This window comes from Martes martes (assembly GCF_963455335.1).
Source record: "Martes martes genome assembly, chromosome: 10".
Lineage (NCBI taxonomy): Eukaryota > Metazoa > Chordata > Mammalia > Carnivora > Mustelidae > Martes > Martes martes.
In genome coordinates, this window is record NC_137898.1 from 114,146,877 (window position 1) to 114,164,373 (window position 17,497).

Genomic DNA, 17,497 nt, shown 5'->3' on the forward strand with positions numbered 1-17,497 from the left:
GGCGTCCACGGGGGTCTTGGAGCGATCGTCCCGTGGGTGGGAGCAGCTCCTATAATTCATCAGTGCTGTGTCACGACACAACAAAACCTTGTGCATTAAGAGATCCGCTGAGGGGAGGAGTAGTAACTATCAGTCCAGTGCTCTGGGCATCACGGCATTCCTGGTGACTGTTTCTGGCCAACGTCCAAAAAGAATCGAGGGTACTTTTTACTTTTTCTATTTTGGTAGACTCAAGTTCTTAAAGAAGAGTAATTTTTGAGCTCAGGGAATGATCAAGTGATTACCCTCCAAAAACACACTCCAAATGGTTACTCTGAGGAAGTTTGTTTATAAAACAGTAACACTTTGGTTTGTGCCAAAAGGAACTGTAATTTAAAATAATAATAATAATACATAACTGGCAGGCAACCATTTCCCTCTTCCCTGAATCTTCGTAAAGGGAAAGGTTTTTGTATGACAACTGGAGTCCTTAGAAAAATCTCTGCTGGAGAATTCTAAATAAATGTCTGATGTTTAATCAGCTTTGCTCTCGAGGTGCTTAGAAGTGGAATGAGCACAGGTGACTTGTTTGAGAGCTGACGGGGGATTTGGGAAGAACCAGTGTTCACTAGGAACACATGCCAGGTGTTAACCAAAATTTCTTTAATGAAGATGGCCCCACCAACAGTCCCTGGAAGAATTGAGTTCATTGATTGAAAGCTTTGGTGCCTTGGGAAACACGGAGGGGGGAAAATGTTGAAAATGCTCTCACACTGATTTTTAAACGAACGTTTTTAACGAGGTCTAATTTTTACCTTTAGCAGTTCACATGGTGAGACTCCAACCCTGTGCTTTTTAAGTTAGATAATTTCCCATAAATTATCTCCTAATTAAATTCAATTTCATCCCAGTTGTGTGTTTTAGGATCTGTTCTACAAATTGACCTATTCATTTTAAAATTAGAGACTCCCTGCCCTACCCTCTTTTATATTCTCCACATCTCCCTGCTTCTTGTTTGCCTCTTCAACAAGGCACCGGGCTGTGTCTTACTAATGAAGGTGCTATTCTGTAGCCTAGGAAGGTTTTCTACACTGTGTTGTTAGCCACGGAGGAAGGGCTCAAAGATAATCTGCCTTCACTTTGTAGCAATACTGAGGATAACACATTAGGCAAGGCACAGACCTGACCCCTGATTAGTCTTGCTAAGCCTACTCTTCTAAATTAGAGCCTTGCACCTGGTGGGAACCTCCACTCAGTCCCCTGACTCTGTGTGGTGCTCGACAGATCTGAGCGTGGCCCCACTTACAATGGCAACCCCCCCCCCCGCCTGCTTTTATGCCAGGGCTCTTCTTTTCTTTCTTGGTCCCAGGTTTTCCAAGTGTGTTAGAGTGGCTGTCGTGAACTTGGTGGTAAGAGAGTTGGATGGAAATAGCACAGAATAGAAGGTGGGATCATTCCGGTGGAATTCTCCCCAAAATAATCCTTTAATGTTGATGCCAGATGTATCCCCCACGATGTCAAGCCCACTGGCTACAGCAAAATCACATTTCTTAGAAATAAAATGTTTGGGGGATGCCTGGGTGGCTTATTTGGTTGAACATCTGACTCTTGGTTTCAGCTCAGGTCGTGATCTCAGGGTCCTGGGATCGAGTCCCGTGTCAGGCTCTGCACTCAGCAGGGAGTCTGCTTGAGGTTCTCTCTCTCCCTCTGCTTCTGCTATTTCCCCCCACCCCCCGGCGTTCTCTCCCTCTCAAAATAAATAAATAAATCTTTAAAAAAATATTTTGGTGCTAGAGTTGCAAGGCATAGTCCTTTCCCTGAAGGATGTAATATTCTGCATGTGACTTTATCTTTTTACTTTCCTGTGAGACTTTCAACGAAATAATGAAGCACCTTTGAGTATCTTGAGGTCTTATTTCCCTAACCAGCCCCGCTTAGCTTTAAAACGTGCTAAACAGAGAATACATTGTTCCCACATTAGATTTATTTAAATTCTTCTACTATGTGTTCAGCACAAATCTGTGTGCAAAGCAGTGAGCTGTGAGCCCGGGATACTTTCCTAGTTTATAAGAAGTGAAGATATTCCTAAGCGTGTGTTTGAACAACTTGTTGCAATTGTCCATTCACACTCTTCTTTTAGACGACAGAGTATGACTCTGTATAACTTCTTTGTTAGACGGAAGAGTGTCTGTCCCATTGAAGATTGGGCATTTCAGATCCCATTGTCCCATGTTTGCCTCACCCTTGACCGCGTAGTCTTGGTCAACCCACTGGCACCCCCGTCCCCTTGCAAGAAAAGTGGGTGAGGTGTCGTGTCCCTTGGACCTGAATGGAATCTTGAGTGTCACGTGATGTTCCCCCCTTAAGTATCAGTTTAAGAAACAGAAGCCAAAAGGATGTCATGGTGGGTCCAGTGCTGTTGTGTGTGGTCGTGGGGGGAAGCCACTGGGACCAGAACTTGGCAAAGCTGGACTCAAGACTCTTACACACACCAACCTCCGTTCCTCTGGCTTGCAACACATCCCTTTAACTTCTCGGGGCTGGTTTCATTACCTGTTCAAGGAACAAAACAATTTAATTTAAAAGAAAAAAAACAGGGTGCCTGGGTGGCTCAGTGGGTTAAGCCTCTGCCTTCGGCTCAGGTCATGATCTCAGGTCCTGGGATCAAGCCCCACATCAGGCTCTCTGCTCAGCAGGGAGTCTGCTTCCCCCTCTCTCTCTGCCTGCCTCTCTGCCTACTTGTGATCTCTCTCTCTGTCAAATAAATAAAATTTAAAAAAAAAAGAAAAGAAGAGAAGGAGAGCAATGATATTTACTACCTCCTTGCTTGTTACATAAACTTGCACTGATGATGGACTTACAGAATCGGATTCTTATCAACTGCATTGCTCCCTCCCCAGATTTCGTAGTCTTGTTGTGGTGGGTTAGCAGCAGAAGTGGGGCTCCTTGGTTTATATATCATTCAGGTGTAGTCCTGGCAAACGTTGTTTCTGTGATATACTGTATAATTATGGCGCAGCCATTTTGCAAATGATATTTTGTCTTATATATAGGAATATATATATATAGGAATATATATATATAGGAATATATATATGTAATATATATAGGAAATATATAGGAATTTTCTGACTCCAGTGACCATTCTTTGGTTCTGTGACTTTCAGTCATGCTGCTGGCTCCCAGGTGTCTTATGGGGACAGTGGGGCAAATGCGTATGCCTGTCCTGTCCCACTACATTTGTGCAGTGGCACAGTCTGTAATGGGATCATCGTTTGCTCCCGTGGGCCAAGTATTTCAATCCTATTTAACCGTTCAGCATCTGGGCTTTGCCTTTTATGTTGTCATAGGTAATATCATGATCTGAGAATAAATAAAAGTATTGCCATTATCCGTGATTCCATTCCCTCTTAAACATTGTGTTATGTGACAGAGGATTACCACAGGTATCTGTCGGGACCAGGAACTATTCTGTTCCATGACACAGAGGAACCTAGATGGGGGGCGGGGGACACCCAGGTGCTCTGTGTCAAAGTCAGGAAGACAGGTAGCCTCTCGCCTTAGGGTCACTGGGTACCAGAAAGGATGACTTGGAGGAGGTTCCAAGGTCAAAGACAGGAAAGTGAGCCCGGGCCAGGTCATGAGCAGGGAGGTACGATGAAACCTTGAGCTTGAGGTGTAGAGTCCCAACAAGGATGTGGAAGAACCAGGTCAGTCGGGAAGAGCCAGGAAGATGGTGGGACCTGTGAGGTGGTCAGCCAGGTGGGCAGTTCTCCCCTCGGCAGCAGAGGAATCCCCGGGAGGGCTCGCTTGAAACAAGCAGCGTTTCTTCTCCACCCCCAGCTCTCCTGCCTCAGTGGGCCCAGTCATCTGCATTTCTGACAAGTTCTGCGGTGATGTTAATGAATCTGATCTGGGAGACACACCTGGAGAGCCGCGGTTCTAGGTGAATCCCAGAGATGAGTGCTGGGGCCTGAGGTGCTGTTCCTCGAGCTCCTTGGATACTTGGTTGGATGAGCTGAGTTTGTTTAAAGGGTTGGCGACAGAATAGACAAATACAACATTTGGCTTTGTTTTTTTCTTTTCATTTTAATGGGCTTTAAAGAAAAGATCAAATGCATAACTCAGAGTTTATGAGGATGTAAACTTCTTCTGAATTAGAATGTGAAATAAGAATTTACATTCTCGCCATAAAAACGTACGTGGGGTATGCTGCTGAGTGAAGTCGGTCCATCAGAGAAAGACAGTTATCACATGATTTCATTCCTATGTGGAATTTAGGAAACAAAACAGGATCACAGGGGAGGGGAGGGAAAAAATCAGAGAAATCAGGGAAGAAATCCGAGAGGGAGACAAGCCCTAAGAGACTCTTAACCCTAGGAAACAAAGGGGGGGGATGGGGTCCCTGGGGGATGGGCATGACAGAGGGCAGCGATGTGATGAGCGCTGGGTGTCACGTGCAGCTGATGAATCACTGACCTCCACCTCTGAAGCCAATAATACACACTATGCTAAGTAATTGAATTTAAATTTTCAAAAAGGAAAAAAAGAAATTATTCTCTATGAACAATGACGTATTTCATAGTTCTGTAGTTTAGCAACTAGGACAGCAGTCTGGTCACAGGCGCGAGCTCTGAGGACGGACTGTCTCGGGTCAGACCGCGATCCCGCCACCAGCTCTGTGTCATGAGGTCCCAGGACCCTCACATTCGCTGAGCTTCCTGTGTTCTGTGTCCACTTCTGTGGAGGGCAGGGACCTCTCCCTGGCTGTCAGCAGTGTCTGTCGGTTACCTGTAAAGCCCACAGGTGCCCCCACCTGCCCTGGGTCCCACCGGGGCCCGTTTGGACTCTGCTCCAGATCCGGTTGTTTGCGACGTCTTCACAGGACCCCGTACACACCTCGTATTCCGCCCAGCCCCGTAGCTCTCCCTGGTCCGAGCAACCACAGCCTTGGCCTCAGCGCTTCCCCTCTCCGCGCATGGCTTATGGAGGTGTGCAAGGTGTGCGTCGGCTTTGCTTCTCAGGTGCAAGACACGGGGACTGTCCTCTAAGCATTCTGAAACTGGAGCCAAACGTCACCTAGCATCTGGAATGTGAAAAGCGCCCAAACACCGATGCCGATCCCCAAAAGAGACCAGACGGAAACGTGCCGCTCGGACTCCTTATTCGATAAATAAGCGATGTGAACACCTCCGATGCGTGTTTTTAAATGCAGTCGCTGTATCTTTAGGGTTACAGGTACCTTCTGTTCATGGCAAGTGGTTATCTAGTTGTTATTTACATTGATACAAAGTTTTATTTTACAATAGATTTGCTTTTGATTAAAAATACTCACTTAGAGGGGCACCCGGGTGGCTCAGTCAGTTAAGCGTCCGACTCTTGATTTCGGCTCCTGATTTCTTGATCTCAGGGCATGAGATCGAGCCCCACATTGGGTTCCACTCAGCGGGGGTCTGCTGGGGACTCTCTCCCTCCCTTTCCCTCTGTCCCTCCCTCCCACCCACTTGTGCGTGCATGCGCTCTCTCTCTAAAAAAAAATTAATTTAGAGAAATATTAGCAAATAATAGTACTCAAGGTAAAGATATAGGGCAGCAATTGTAAAGGTAAAAACTCCGGTGATAGAAGGGTTAAAAACACCGCAAAACATTATGTTTTATAGTCTGCACCTAATAAATGATTGTTGATTGACTGGCTGATAGTTCACTTCTCTCTTCCTGGCAAACAGCTCTCCCTCGTTTCCTGTAAGCCCTTTATGACAAAGCGAGCAGACAGGTAATTCTCATGGCTCCATTTCAGCATAAGGTCCAGGAGGGGAGGAGGGAAGGGTCAGCCGGGAGACATGTTCGCTGGCACGTGGGAGGCTGGAGGAGGCCGCAGAGCCAGAGCTGTCCCTCCTGTCCTGGTTTCCAGAGACCAGCTCCCGTCAGCCCCCTGTGCTCCTCGAGCACTCTCTCTCCCATGCAGAATCGAACTGGGCAAGTGCAACACGTTGAACACTGAACAAGTTAAAAACCCCATAATATATGGTAATTCCTGTGTGCGCAAGAACATCCGTGAGAAGGAGAGTGGCTTCTGAGCATCACGTGCTTCTTCCCTCTTCCTTCCTCCACTGCTTGGGAACCTTCGCCGGCCACCCTGGGCAGCCCCACCTTCCGGTGGTTTCCACCAGCAGTTTAAGCCTCCCTGACCGGGCGCCCTGAATTACAGGGCCTCAGGGTAAACGCTCTGCGGGAGAACGCACGTAGACGGAGGCAGGAGGCCACTAATGGCAGGGTCTGAGCCGCCGAAGTCTAGAATGCAAAGAGCTCTGGATACTGGGAGAGAAGTAAAGACAGACCTAGAGAGGGGAGGTCAGAGTCCACAGGCGAAGGGCACGGCGCCCGCGAGACTACACTTCAGACACCAGCTGAAGATGGGGGAACCCGTCAGCCCACACTTCGTACCAGCCGGCTGTAGATTCAGGACCCCATAAACCCATCGGGTTTGATAATTTGCGAGAACGACGAGCAGAACTCACGAAAGCGCCGTCGTTACACTCACAGTTTTACTATTACGTTTCACGGTGCAGACTACAAATCGGGACCGGCCAGATGAAGAGACACATGGGATGAGGTCTGGGAAGGTCCCAAGCAGGAAGCGTTCCTGTCCCCAGGACATGTCACCTCCTAGCCCCTCTGTGTGTACACCGCCCAGGAGGGTCACCCAAGCCTCTGGGACCAGAGATCCTGTCAGGCTTTCATTCTGCAGGTGTGATGGAGAGGATCACTGACAGTGTAACTGGACCCAGTCCCCTGCACCCGTTTCCTCCAGGGAGGGTGGGAGGTCAGGCCGATCGGTGTCGGGGCTCCAAGCCCTACCCCTCTAACCACAGGGCTGGTCTTATGGCACAGCCAGCCACTGTCCTGAAACTGTTTAGGGACCCACGGTTGGCTAATGACCTCATTTGTGTAAACTCTGGTGTGGTCCCCAGGGTCCACCATGAATAACAAAGACCCTTCTGTCACCTGGGAAATTCTAAGGGGTTACGAGTTCCCTCTCAGGAACCCTGGACGAGGACTAGACAAGTTCTTTATGATAAAACAGAAACTAGAATGAGGAGCAGGCCTTTAAGGGCTCCTGGGTGTCTCCGTCGGTGAAGCGTCTGCCTTCGGCTCAGGTCGTGATCCCGGGGTCCTGGGATCGAGCCCCGTATGGGGCTCCCTGCTCCTCGGGGAGCCTGCTTCTCCCTCTCTCCCTCCTTTTGCTCGTGCTCATTCTCTGTCTCAAATAAATAAATAAAATCTTAAAAAAAATCAGGCCTTTAAGTCACCAAAGACTAAGGTAAAGAAATAACGATTTTTATGATGGAGACACCACTGGAAAGTGTTGTTTGAATTACAAATAGGGGGTCACTGAGCCCCGCGAAATTCTTTTCTGTGTTTCGCTCTCTTGTCCATTCATGCGACGATATTTATTGAGTCCAACCTGTTCTCCTCACTGAAGCTATGTTGTCGCACTGCCAGCGTATAGGGAAAAAGAAAAAAAAAATTTAATGACATGGGAGAAGGAAAGGAAGCACTATTTGAAATCATTTACTTATTTTCCTATTGATCTAAACGAACCCGAGTCCTGAGATAATTGTTCATTTTTCTTGTCCCAAATTACGCTAAAGGAGCTCTCAAAGGACAAACTATTTCGTGTGGGGCTGCGGGAGCCTGGGAGGTGGGGGTCCCAGAAGGAGCGTGGGTGTCACTTGTTTAACCCGAGGGCTGCCGTCCGGCCTTCCGCTCGTCCGCAAAACCAAGACGTGCTTTAACATGTGATGTTTTTAAACTGTCTTTGTCTGCTTCCCTGTCATTGGAGCAAACATACTAATTTCTACCAGTTGTGACTACTAACAGACAGCAATCACCTCACAGACTTGTACCGGAGAGACGAGACCATCCAGGTGACGGGAAACGGCCACGTGCAGAGCCCTCGCTTCCCCAACAGCTACCCCAGGAGCCTGCTGCTGACGTGGCGGCTCCGGTCGCGGGACAAGACCAGGATACAGCTCGCCTTCGACCAGCAGTTTGGGCTGGAGGAAGCCGAAAATGAGATCTGCAGGTGAGCGGGGAGGAGACCCTTTCAGGGGCACACGTCCAGGGAGAAGGCGAGGCGGGTCAAGGCGTCCCACCAGACTTCCCTCGGGGGCCCTGGGGACCTGCCCGAGGCGTGGCGTCCCCCTTCCCTTCCAAAGAGCCTTTGGGTCCATCCCGGCAGACGGAACAGAGGGGAGCGCAGACCGCCTGTGCAAAGGGCCTGCTTCCCTGCGGCCTCGCAGAGAAACACGGGCCCACGGCTGCCCATGAAGGCCGGGCCCCGAGCCGCCTCGGTGAGCAGGTAGACGCATCGGGTGTCCACGACACCCCCTTCCCAGGGTGGCTCTGGGACCCGCCTGCCATGGGCTTACGGAGGAGGCGGCCCTGCTGGGTTCCTGGACCTCAGCCAGGCTGCTGTAACCGATGCATGGCCTGATCCCCCCTGCCGGGGAGAGGGTGGTGGCGAGGACCGTGTCAGGGCCCTACCCTGAAATCACAGGCCTCAGATCCATGTGAGAAAGAACCGTGAGCCCCCGGGCCTGGGAGCCACTCAGACAGGCTGTCTCCTGTCCTTCCGGGGCCAGTAGCTGACAAAAACCATGCCTCATAATCTTCTCCCTTCCAAGCGTATTTATCAGAGAAAGCCCTGCCTGTTCCTTGAATTGTCTGCTCCCAGCATCACAGTCATTTAGTTAGCGTGTATGAGGCCAGGAAGGGTTTTGTTTCCCTCCCGCACCTTACCCCATGCACTCCTTCTCCGTTGCAGATGCGCCGCTGAAGGAATCCTTCCTTCAGCAGCTTTATTTCCCTCCGATGCATAAAAAGAGGCTGCCTCGAATTTGGCTGTCCTTTGTTGCATGTTTATGAGACTGACAGCTTTTATCATGTGGCTGTTGTTTTTTTCAAGAATAACAGCAGTGACGATTCCTTTCTAAGACCACAGAGGGTAATGTAAGCCGAAAGCAGAGACAAATCCAGGCCGAAGAGCCAGTTAATATTTATTTACAGAGAGAACGCACTCCAGCAGATCTCGGGTCCTGGAAAGGGAGAACTCATTTTCTGGGCTGGAAAAAGAGATGGTGGGAGACTTTTTTTTTTTTTTTTTTTTTTGGAGATTGTAGAGGGTGGTGGTGACCAGGACAGGAAGGCGGGTCTCGGCAGCTTAGCTGGGATTTTGACCACGGCCTTGAAAACAGAAGATGCCAGGGTGGTTTCCTTCCTGGACTCTTCATCAAAATCAGGTTGCTTCTCCAAATTTATGGAGGCAGGTAGAGGAGTAGGGGTGGAAACGGGAAAGAAAGACAGGAAGGAGACAGGTCAGAGCCTCAGACCTTCCCAAAGAATTGAAGTGAAGCTCTCTTGACTTCATCCACAGTAAAAATCACACTGCTGTTGTTTTCAAAAAAAAAAAAAAAAAAAAGGAAAGTGACCTACGGTGTTATTAACAAAGTTTCAAATATGCTCATGCTTTGTGCAGTAACTATGATTTACACATATTGTATATAAAATGAAATGCAATTGTTTTCCTACCATCTGTTCCAAAGCCTCCTTGATGTTTACATTGTAATATTTTATTGCTTGAATAATGATTCTATGTGAGTGGTTTTCACCTTCCAAGCACCGTATAAACATTAAGTAATTAATTTACACAGCACCCAAGAGATATCCAGGCAGGAAATTTGTATAAACTCTTATTTGGCTCATAAGGAAAACTGAGGCAAAGGACTTAAGGACCTCGTAAGTCACTTCAATGAAAGGTAGTCACAATGCCAATATTGGATAAGTGGGATGGGTGACAACTTGCGTAAGTGGGTGATAAGTTCCCCCACTCCTGCGATTATCCTGCCTGATCCAGAATTTTCTTCACATTCACCTGTGGTGTTTCTCACGCTGATTCCTTTTGGCATTCGGAATGGAAAACCCATAGTGTGTTGAGACGGCGGCCGCTGCTCACACTGAGTGCTCATTCTCTGCCTTGTGACATTAGCAGCCCATGTCTTCTGGGGGGAGGTAGAGACGGATGCCCAGAACTGAAAGTCAGGTAGTTCAGCTCACCAAGTAGACTGCCCCAAGATTTGGGGTGTCTGAAAATCAGGGAGATGATCCCTAGAAGATGTACACTCTGTCCCTGAAGACATTCTACCACGTGATGGAAAGGTTATATGGAACATTCAGAGAGGGGCTGCCCTCCGTTCTTAACCTTGGCATTCGGTGACTCTCTGCCCAGTGTCAGAGCTGAAACTGTGATCTTCTGCTCATTCACATGCTGGTTTAACCAGCCCAGCTAGTCCCAGTAATGGCTGGGACAACTCCCTCCCCAAAGTCTTAATGCTTTTCGCTATGATAACTGTCCTGTTTTATGATATGATCCTTCCAAAAGACAGCTTCCAAAAAGAGAAAATAGGGATTTATTTTATTTCACCAGGTATCTTCTATAATGGGATGATGTAATGTAATGCTGATTCTATATGCTTTATATATAGGTACAGGTCATTTCTTTTTTTTTTTTTTTTAATTTTTTATTTATTTTCAGCGTAACAGTATTCATTGTTTTTTCACCACACCCAGTGCTCCATGCAATCTGTGCCCTCCCTAATACCCACCACCTGGTTCCCCCACCCTCCCACCCCGCCCCTTCAAAACCCTCAGGTTGTTTTTCAGAGTCCATAGTCTCTCATGGTTCACCTCCCCTTCCAATTTCCCTCAACTCCCTTCTCTTCTCCATCTACCCTTGTCCTCTATATTATTTGTTATGCTCTACCAATAAGTGAAACCATATGATACTTGACTTTCTCTGTTTGACTTATTTCACTCAGCATAATCTCTTCCAGTCCTGTCCATGTTGCTACAAAAGTTGGGTATTCGTCCTTTCTGATGGAGGCATAATACTCCATAGTGTATATGGACCACATCTTCCTTATCCATTCATCCGTTGAAGGGCATCTTGGTTCTTTCCACAGTTTGGCGACCGTGGCCATTGCTGCTATAAACATTGGGGTACAGATGGCCCTTCTTTTCACTACATCTGTATCTTTGGGGTAAATACCCAGTAGTGCAATTGCAGGGTCATAGGGAAGATCTATTTTTAATTTCCTGAGGAATCTCCACACTGTTCTCCAAAGTGGCTGCACCAGTTTGCATTCCCACCAACAGTGTAAGAGGGTTCCCCTTTCTCCACATCCTCTCCAACACACGTTGTTTCCTGTCTTGCTAATTTTGGCCATTCTAACTGGTGTAAGGTGGTATCTCAATGTGGTTTTGATTTGAATCTCCCTGATGGCTAGTGATGATGAACATTTTTTCATGTGTCTGGTAGCCATTTGTATGTCTTCATTGGAGAAGTGTCTGTTCATATCTTCTGCCCATTTTTTAATATGATTATCTGTTTTGTGTGTGTTGAGTTTGAGGAGTTCTTTATAGATCCTGGATATCAACCTTTTATCTGTACTGTCATTTGCAAATATCTTCTCCCATTCCGTGGGTTGCCTCTTTGTTTTGATGACTGTTTCTTTTGCTGTGCAGAAGCTTTTTATCTTGATGAAGTCCCAGAAGTTCATCTTTGCCTTTGTTTCCTTCGCCTTTGGAGACATATCTTGAAAGAAGTTGCTATGGCTGATATCAAAGAGGTTACTCCCTATGTTCTCCTCGAGGATTCTGATGGATTCCTGTCTCACGTTGAGGTCTTTTATCCATTTCGAGTTTATCTTTGTGTACGGTGTAAGAGAATGGTCAAGTTTCATTCTTCTACATATAGCTGTCCAGTTTTCCCAGCACCATTTATTGAAGAGACTGTCTTTTTTCCACTGGATATTTTTTCCTGTTTTGTCAAAGATTATTTGACCATAGAGTTGAGGGTCCATATCTGGGCTCTCTACTCTGTTCCACTGGTCCATGTGTCTGTTTTTATGCCAGTACCATGCTGTCTTGGTGATCACAGCTTTGTAGTAAAGCTTGAAATCAGGTAACGTGATGCCACCAGTTTTATTTTTGTTTTTCAACATTTCCTTAGCAATTCGGGGTCTCTTCTGATTCCATACAAATTTTAGTATTATTTGCTCCAGCTCTTTGAAAAATACTGGTGGAATTTTGATTGGAATGGCATTAAAAGTATAGATTGCTCTGGGCAGTATAGACATTTTAACGATGTTTATTCTTCCCATCCAAGAGCATGGAATGGTCTTCCATCTTTTTGTGTCTTCTTCAATTTCTTTTAGGAGTGTTCTGTAGTTCCTCGAGTACAGATCTTTAACCTCTTTGGTTAGGTTTATTCCGAGGTATCTTATGGTTTTTGGTGCTATAGTAAATGGAATCGATTCTCTAATTTGCCTTTCTGTATTTTCATTGTTAGTGTATAAGAAAGCCACTGATTTCTGGACATTGACTTTGTATCCTGCTACATTACTGAATTGCTGTATGAGTTCTAGTAGTTTGGAGGTGGAGTCTTTCGGGTTTTCCATATAAAGAATCATGTCATCTGCGAAGAGAGAGAGTTTGACTTCTTCCTTGCCAATTTGGATACCTTTTATTTCTCTTTGTTGTCTGATTGCTGTTGCTAGGACTTCTAATACTATGTTGAACAAGAGTGGTGAGAGTGGGCATCCTTGTCGTGTTCCTGATCTCAATGGGAAGGCTGCAAGCTTTTTCCCATTGAGGATGATATTTGCTGTGGGTTTTTCATAGATAGATTTGATGAAGTTCAGGAATGTTCCCTCTATCCCTATACTTTGAAGCGTTTTAATCAGGAACGGATGCTGAATTTTGTCAAAAGCTTTTTCTGCATCAATGGAGAGGATCATGTGGTTTTTCTCTCTTCTCTTATTGATTTGTTCTATCACGTTGATTGATTTGCGAATGTTGAACCATCCTTGTAACCCAGGGATGAATCCTACCTGGTCATGGTGGATAATCTTTTTAATGTGCTGTTGGATCCTGTTTGCTAGGATCTTGTTGAGAATCTTAGCATCCATATTCATCAGTGATATCGGTCTGAAATTCTCCTTTTTGGTAGGGTCTTTGCCTGGTTTGGGGATCAGGGTAATGCTGGCTTCATAAAAAGAGTCTGGAAGTTTTCCTTCTGCTTCAATTTTTTGAAACAGCTTCAGGAGAATAGGTATTATTTCTCCTTTGAAAGTTTGATAGAATTCCCCAGGGAATCCGTCAGGTCCTGGGCTCTTGTTTTTTGGGAGGTTTTTGATCACTGCTTCAATCTCGTTACTAGATATCGGTCTATTCAGGTTGTCAATTTCTTCCTGGTTCAATTTTGGGAGTTTATAGTTTTCCAGGAATGCATCCATTTCATCTAGGTTGCTTAGCTTATTGGCATATAACTGTTGATAATAGCTTCTGATGATTGTTTCTACTTCCTTGGTGTTAGTTGTGATCTCTCCCTTTTCATTCATAATTTTATTAATTTGGGCTTTCTCTCTTTTCTTTTGGATTAGTGTGGCCAATGGTTTATCGATCTTATTGATTCTTTCAAAAAACCAGCTTCTAGTTTCGTTGATACGTTCTACTGTATCTCTGGTTTCTACCTCGTTGATCTCTGCTCTAATCTTGATTATTTCCCTTCTTACGTGTGGAGTTGGTTTGATTTGTTGTTGATTCTCCAGTTCTTTAAGGTGTAGAGACAGCTGGTGTATTCTGGATTTTTCAATTTTTTTGAGGGAGGCTTGGATGGCTATGAATTTCCCCCTTAGGACCGCCTTTGCTGTATCCCATAGGTTTTGGAGTGAAGTGTCTTCGTTCTCATTGGTTTCCATAAATTGTTTAAGTTCTTCTTTGATCTCCTGGTTGATCCAAGCATTCTTAAGCAAGGTGGTCTTTAGCTTCCAGGTATTTGAGTTCCTTCTGAACTTTTCCTTGTGATTGAGCTCCAGTTTCAAAGCATTGTGATCTGAGAATATGCAGGGAATCATCTCAGTCTTTTGGTATCGGTTGAGCCCTGATTTGTGACCCAGTATGTGGTCTATTCTGGAGAAGGTTCCATGTGCACTTGAGAAGAATGAGTATTCTGTTGTTTTAGGGTGGAATGTTCTGTATATATCTATGAGGTCCATCTGGTCCAATGTGTCATTCAATGCTCTTATTTCTTTATTGATTTTCTGCTTCGATGATCTGTCTATTTCTGAGAGAGGCGTGTTAAGATCTCCTACTATTAATGTATTCATATCAATATGACTCTTTATCTTGATTAATAGTTTTCTTATGTAATTGGCTGCTCCCATATTGGGGGCATAGATATTTACAATTGTTAGATCATCTTGGTGGATAGTCCCTTTAAGAATGATGTAGTGTCCTTCTGTATCTCTGACTACCGTCTTTAGTTTAAAATCTAATTTATCTGATATGAGAATCGCTACCCTGGCCTTCTTTTGAGGCCCATTGGCGTGAAAGATGCTTCTCCATCCCTTCACTTTCAGTCTGGGTGTATCTTTAGTTTCAAAATGGGTCTCTTGTAGACAACATATGGATGGGTCCTGTCGTTTTATCCAATCTGCAACCCTGTGTCGTTTTATGGGTGCATTTAGGCCATTCACATTGAGAGTGATTATTGAGAGATACGTTTTTATTGACATTGTGTTATCTTTGAAGTCTTTCTTTCTGTCGATTGTCTCTATATTTCTGTTCAATGCTATTCTTAGGATTTTTCCTCTTTTATAGAACCCCCCTTAATATTTCCTGCAGTGTCGGCTTGGTGGTTGCATAGTCTTTCAAGCCTTGCCGGTCTTGGAAACTCTTTATCTCTCCATCCATTTTGAATGTCAGTCTTGCTGGATAAAGTATTCTTGGCTGCATGTTCTTCTCATTTAGTGCCCTGAATATATCTTGCCAGCCCTTTCTGGCTTGCCAGGTCTCTGTGGACAGGTCTGACGTTATTCTGATGGGCTTTCCTCTGTATGTAAGGAGGTTCTTTGTCCTAGCGGCTTTCAAGAGATTGTATCTACAATTATGATTCCTCAATTTTACTATGAGGTGCCTGGATGTTTTTTTTGAATTTATAATCTTGGGGGGGGACCTTTCTACTTCTAGTACATGAACACTTGTTCCATTCGCAAGATTGGGAAAATTTTCATGAAGAACTTGTTCCACTATATCTTCTAGACTTCTTTCTTTCTCCTCCCCTTCAGGGATTCCAATAATTCTGACGTTGGAACGTTTCATGGCATCATTTATTTCCCTGATTCTGTTTTCGTGGCTTCTAAGCTGTTTGTTCCAGGCTTCCTCCTGATCCTTTCTCTCTATCTGTTTGTCCTCCAGATCACTAATTCTATCTTCTGTCTCAGTTACCCTAGCTTTTAGAGAATTTAGATTAGATTGGAACTCATTGAGAGCGTTGTGAACCTCATCCCTGGTGGCCTTCAGCTCTGCCCTAACATTATGGACCTCCTCTCTGGTCGCTTTCAATTCTGCCCTAATCAATTCTGTTTGGTCATCCATGGCTTTCTCCAGCCTAGCTATTGCCTGGATAATTGTTAGCCTGAATTCTCTTTCTGACATATTGTCTACGTTGATAGCCGTTAGCTCTGTTGCAGAAGGCCCATCCTCTGTATTTTTCTTCTGTTGGGGATTCCTCCTCCTAGTCATTTTGGTGAGAGATGACTGGACAGATGTAGCTGGATGTATTGACCGTGGTGCAGTCAAGGTGCACCCTGGAACGCTTCTGAGCACTCAGGATTCCCCACCCAAATGAGAGAAAAAAGAAAAGAAAAAGAAAAAAGAGGGAGAGAGAGAGACAGGAAAAAAAGGGAAGATAAAAGTGAAGGTTCAGCCCAAATGGGCCCCAGGGTAAGGTTTATGACATATACAAACAAAAACAGACAAACAAAAAGACTGATAAAAGTATATGATGAGAGAAAAAATATATATATATAAGCAAAAAAAAGGAGGAGCCTCGTCAAGAAGAACCCCAAGTATAAGATTTATATACTATCCAGACCAACATAAATACACAGAGACACTGGCAGAAGAAAAAGATGGGAGCATGGTTATAGATTCTCGGTGTGGGCGAGGAAGGTTATTTTGATTCTTCCTGGATGTATCTTGATATCTTTGTTAAAGGACTCAACTTTCCTAAGAAAAAGGGGGATTAAAAATTGGTTCACCTATAGGGGTAGCATTGCTTGGAGAAAGGGGGTTACCTTGAAGTTTAACTCTATATGAATGTTAGAAAATAAAAATAAAAAAGGAATAAACTGGACTAAACTAAATTAAAAATTTTTTTAAAAATTAAGAAAATAGAAAAGCAAAAGAAAAACACATGTGTATGTATCAAAAAAATTCAGGTTAGAAGTTTATCATGGAATTTGATGTACTGGACATCTCACTGTGATGGTAAATAGGTTAAAAAATTATCTATATAAAAAAAGAAAAAAAATGAACCAGAATAGTGGGAAAGAATTAAAAATAAAAGTTGTATCTATGAAGTAGTGGTGGTTGTTCTCTTGTAGTCTTTTTTTTTTTTTTTTTCCTGATTTGTTTTCTGGGGGAGGGGGCTGCCACGTGGGTTTTCAGTCAATGATGTTCCCTGAGTTAAGTCCTCCCGACCCCCTCAAGGGGGTGGGCTCTGAGAAAAACGTTTTTTTTCAGGTTTTTGTTCTCTGGAGGTTTTTATGTTTGTTCACTTCTTTTCTCTCGCCTTGACAGCTTTTGATGGTTTTTGGAGGTTTAGAGGAAAGAAAACTGCACCCCAACCTCCCTCTCAGAGAGAAGCCTCAGTCTGCTCCCCTGCAGGTGCTGCAGCCGCTGGGCCGCTGGCAGAGCAGGTTCTGAGTCACGGTCCCTGGGGACGCAGGATCTCCTGCTTGTACGCAAAACCAAGGCAGCTGTGGCTGTCTGGGCAGCTCCAGACCGCCAGAGAGGTTCCAAGCAGCGATCGCACACTGAGATTTTCCCGCTGGCTGGGGCTAAGAGCTCAGGTCTTGCGCGCACCTCTCCCAGGGGATGGTTTGGGGCGCGGCGCCTCCAGCTCTATCGGCTCTATCGCCGCGTGGGTCTATCGCCGCGTGGGTCCCAGAACACCAGGCTGGGCGTGCACCTCTCTCAGGGGAGGTTGAGGCACGCGCGCATCTCCAGGAAGGTGCGCGTTCTGCCGTCTGGTGTGGCTCCCAGCCCCTCACGGGAGCCGGACTCCACCCGTTCTCGGGCGCACTGGCGGCTCCGGGACAAAGACCAGGTTTCTCCGCCGCACTCTCTCCGGCTCAGCGCCAGGGGAAGCTGCCCTGGGTCTGGGGACTTAAGCCCCTATCCCTATCCGCCCCAATTCCCACAATTTCCCCGCTCCAGTCTTTGCTCTTTTGAGTGCTTTCAACAAGACTCCAAGTTAATGCTGGTCCCCAGATGCCGGGCACTCTCGTATTGGGGTATTATTTTCCAGTCGGTCGCCTCTGGTGGCTCCCTCCCCCTTTTGTTTATCTTCCGATATCAGTCCGACGTTCCCACTCCACTTTACCTGCCCACT

General features: G+C 45.7%; 1 protein-coding gene across 1 annotated transcript in view; it reads left to right on the forward strand.

The window, feature by feature from the left end:
- The window catches only part of PDGFD (platelet derived growth factor D), a 226,993-nt gene that overhangs the window by 139,825 nt on the left and 69,671 nt on the right, over nt 1–17,497 (forward strand). The window contains exon 2 of the mRNA XM_080816075.1: nt 7,879–8,065. Coding sequence (XP_080672201.1) covers nt 7,879–8,065 — 187 coding nt within the window. The remainder of the gene's footprint in view (nt 1–7,878; nt 8,066–17,497) is intronic.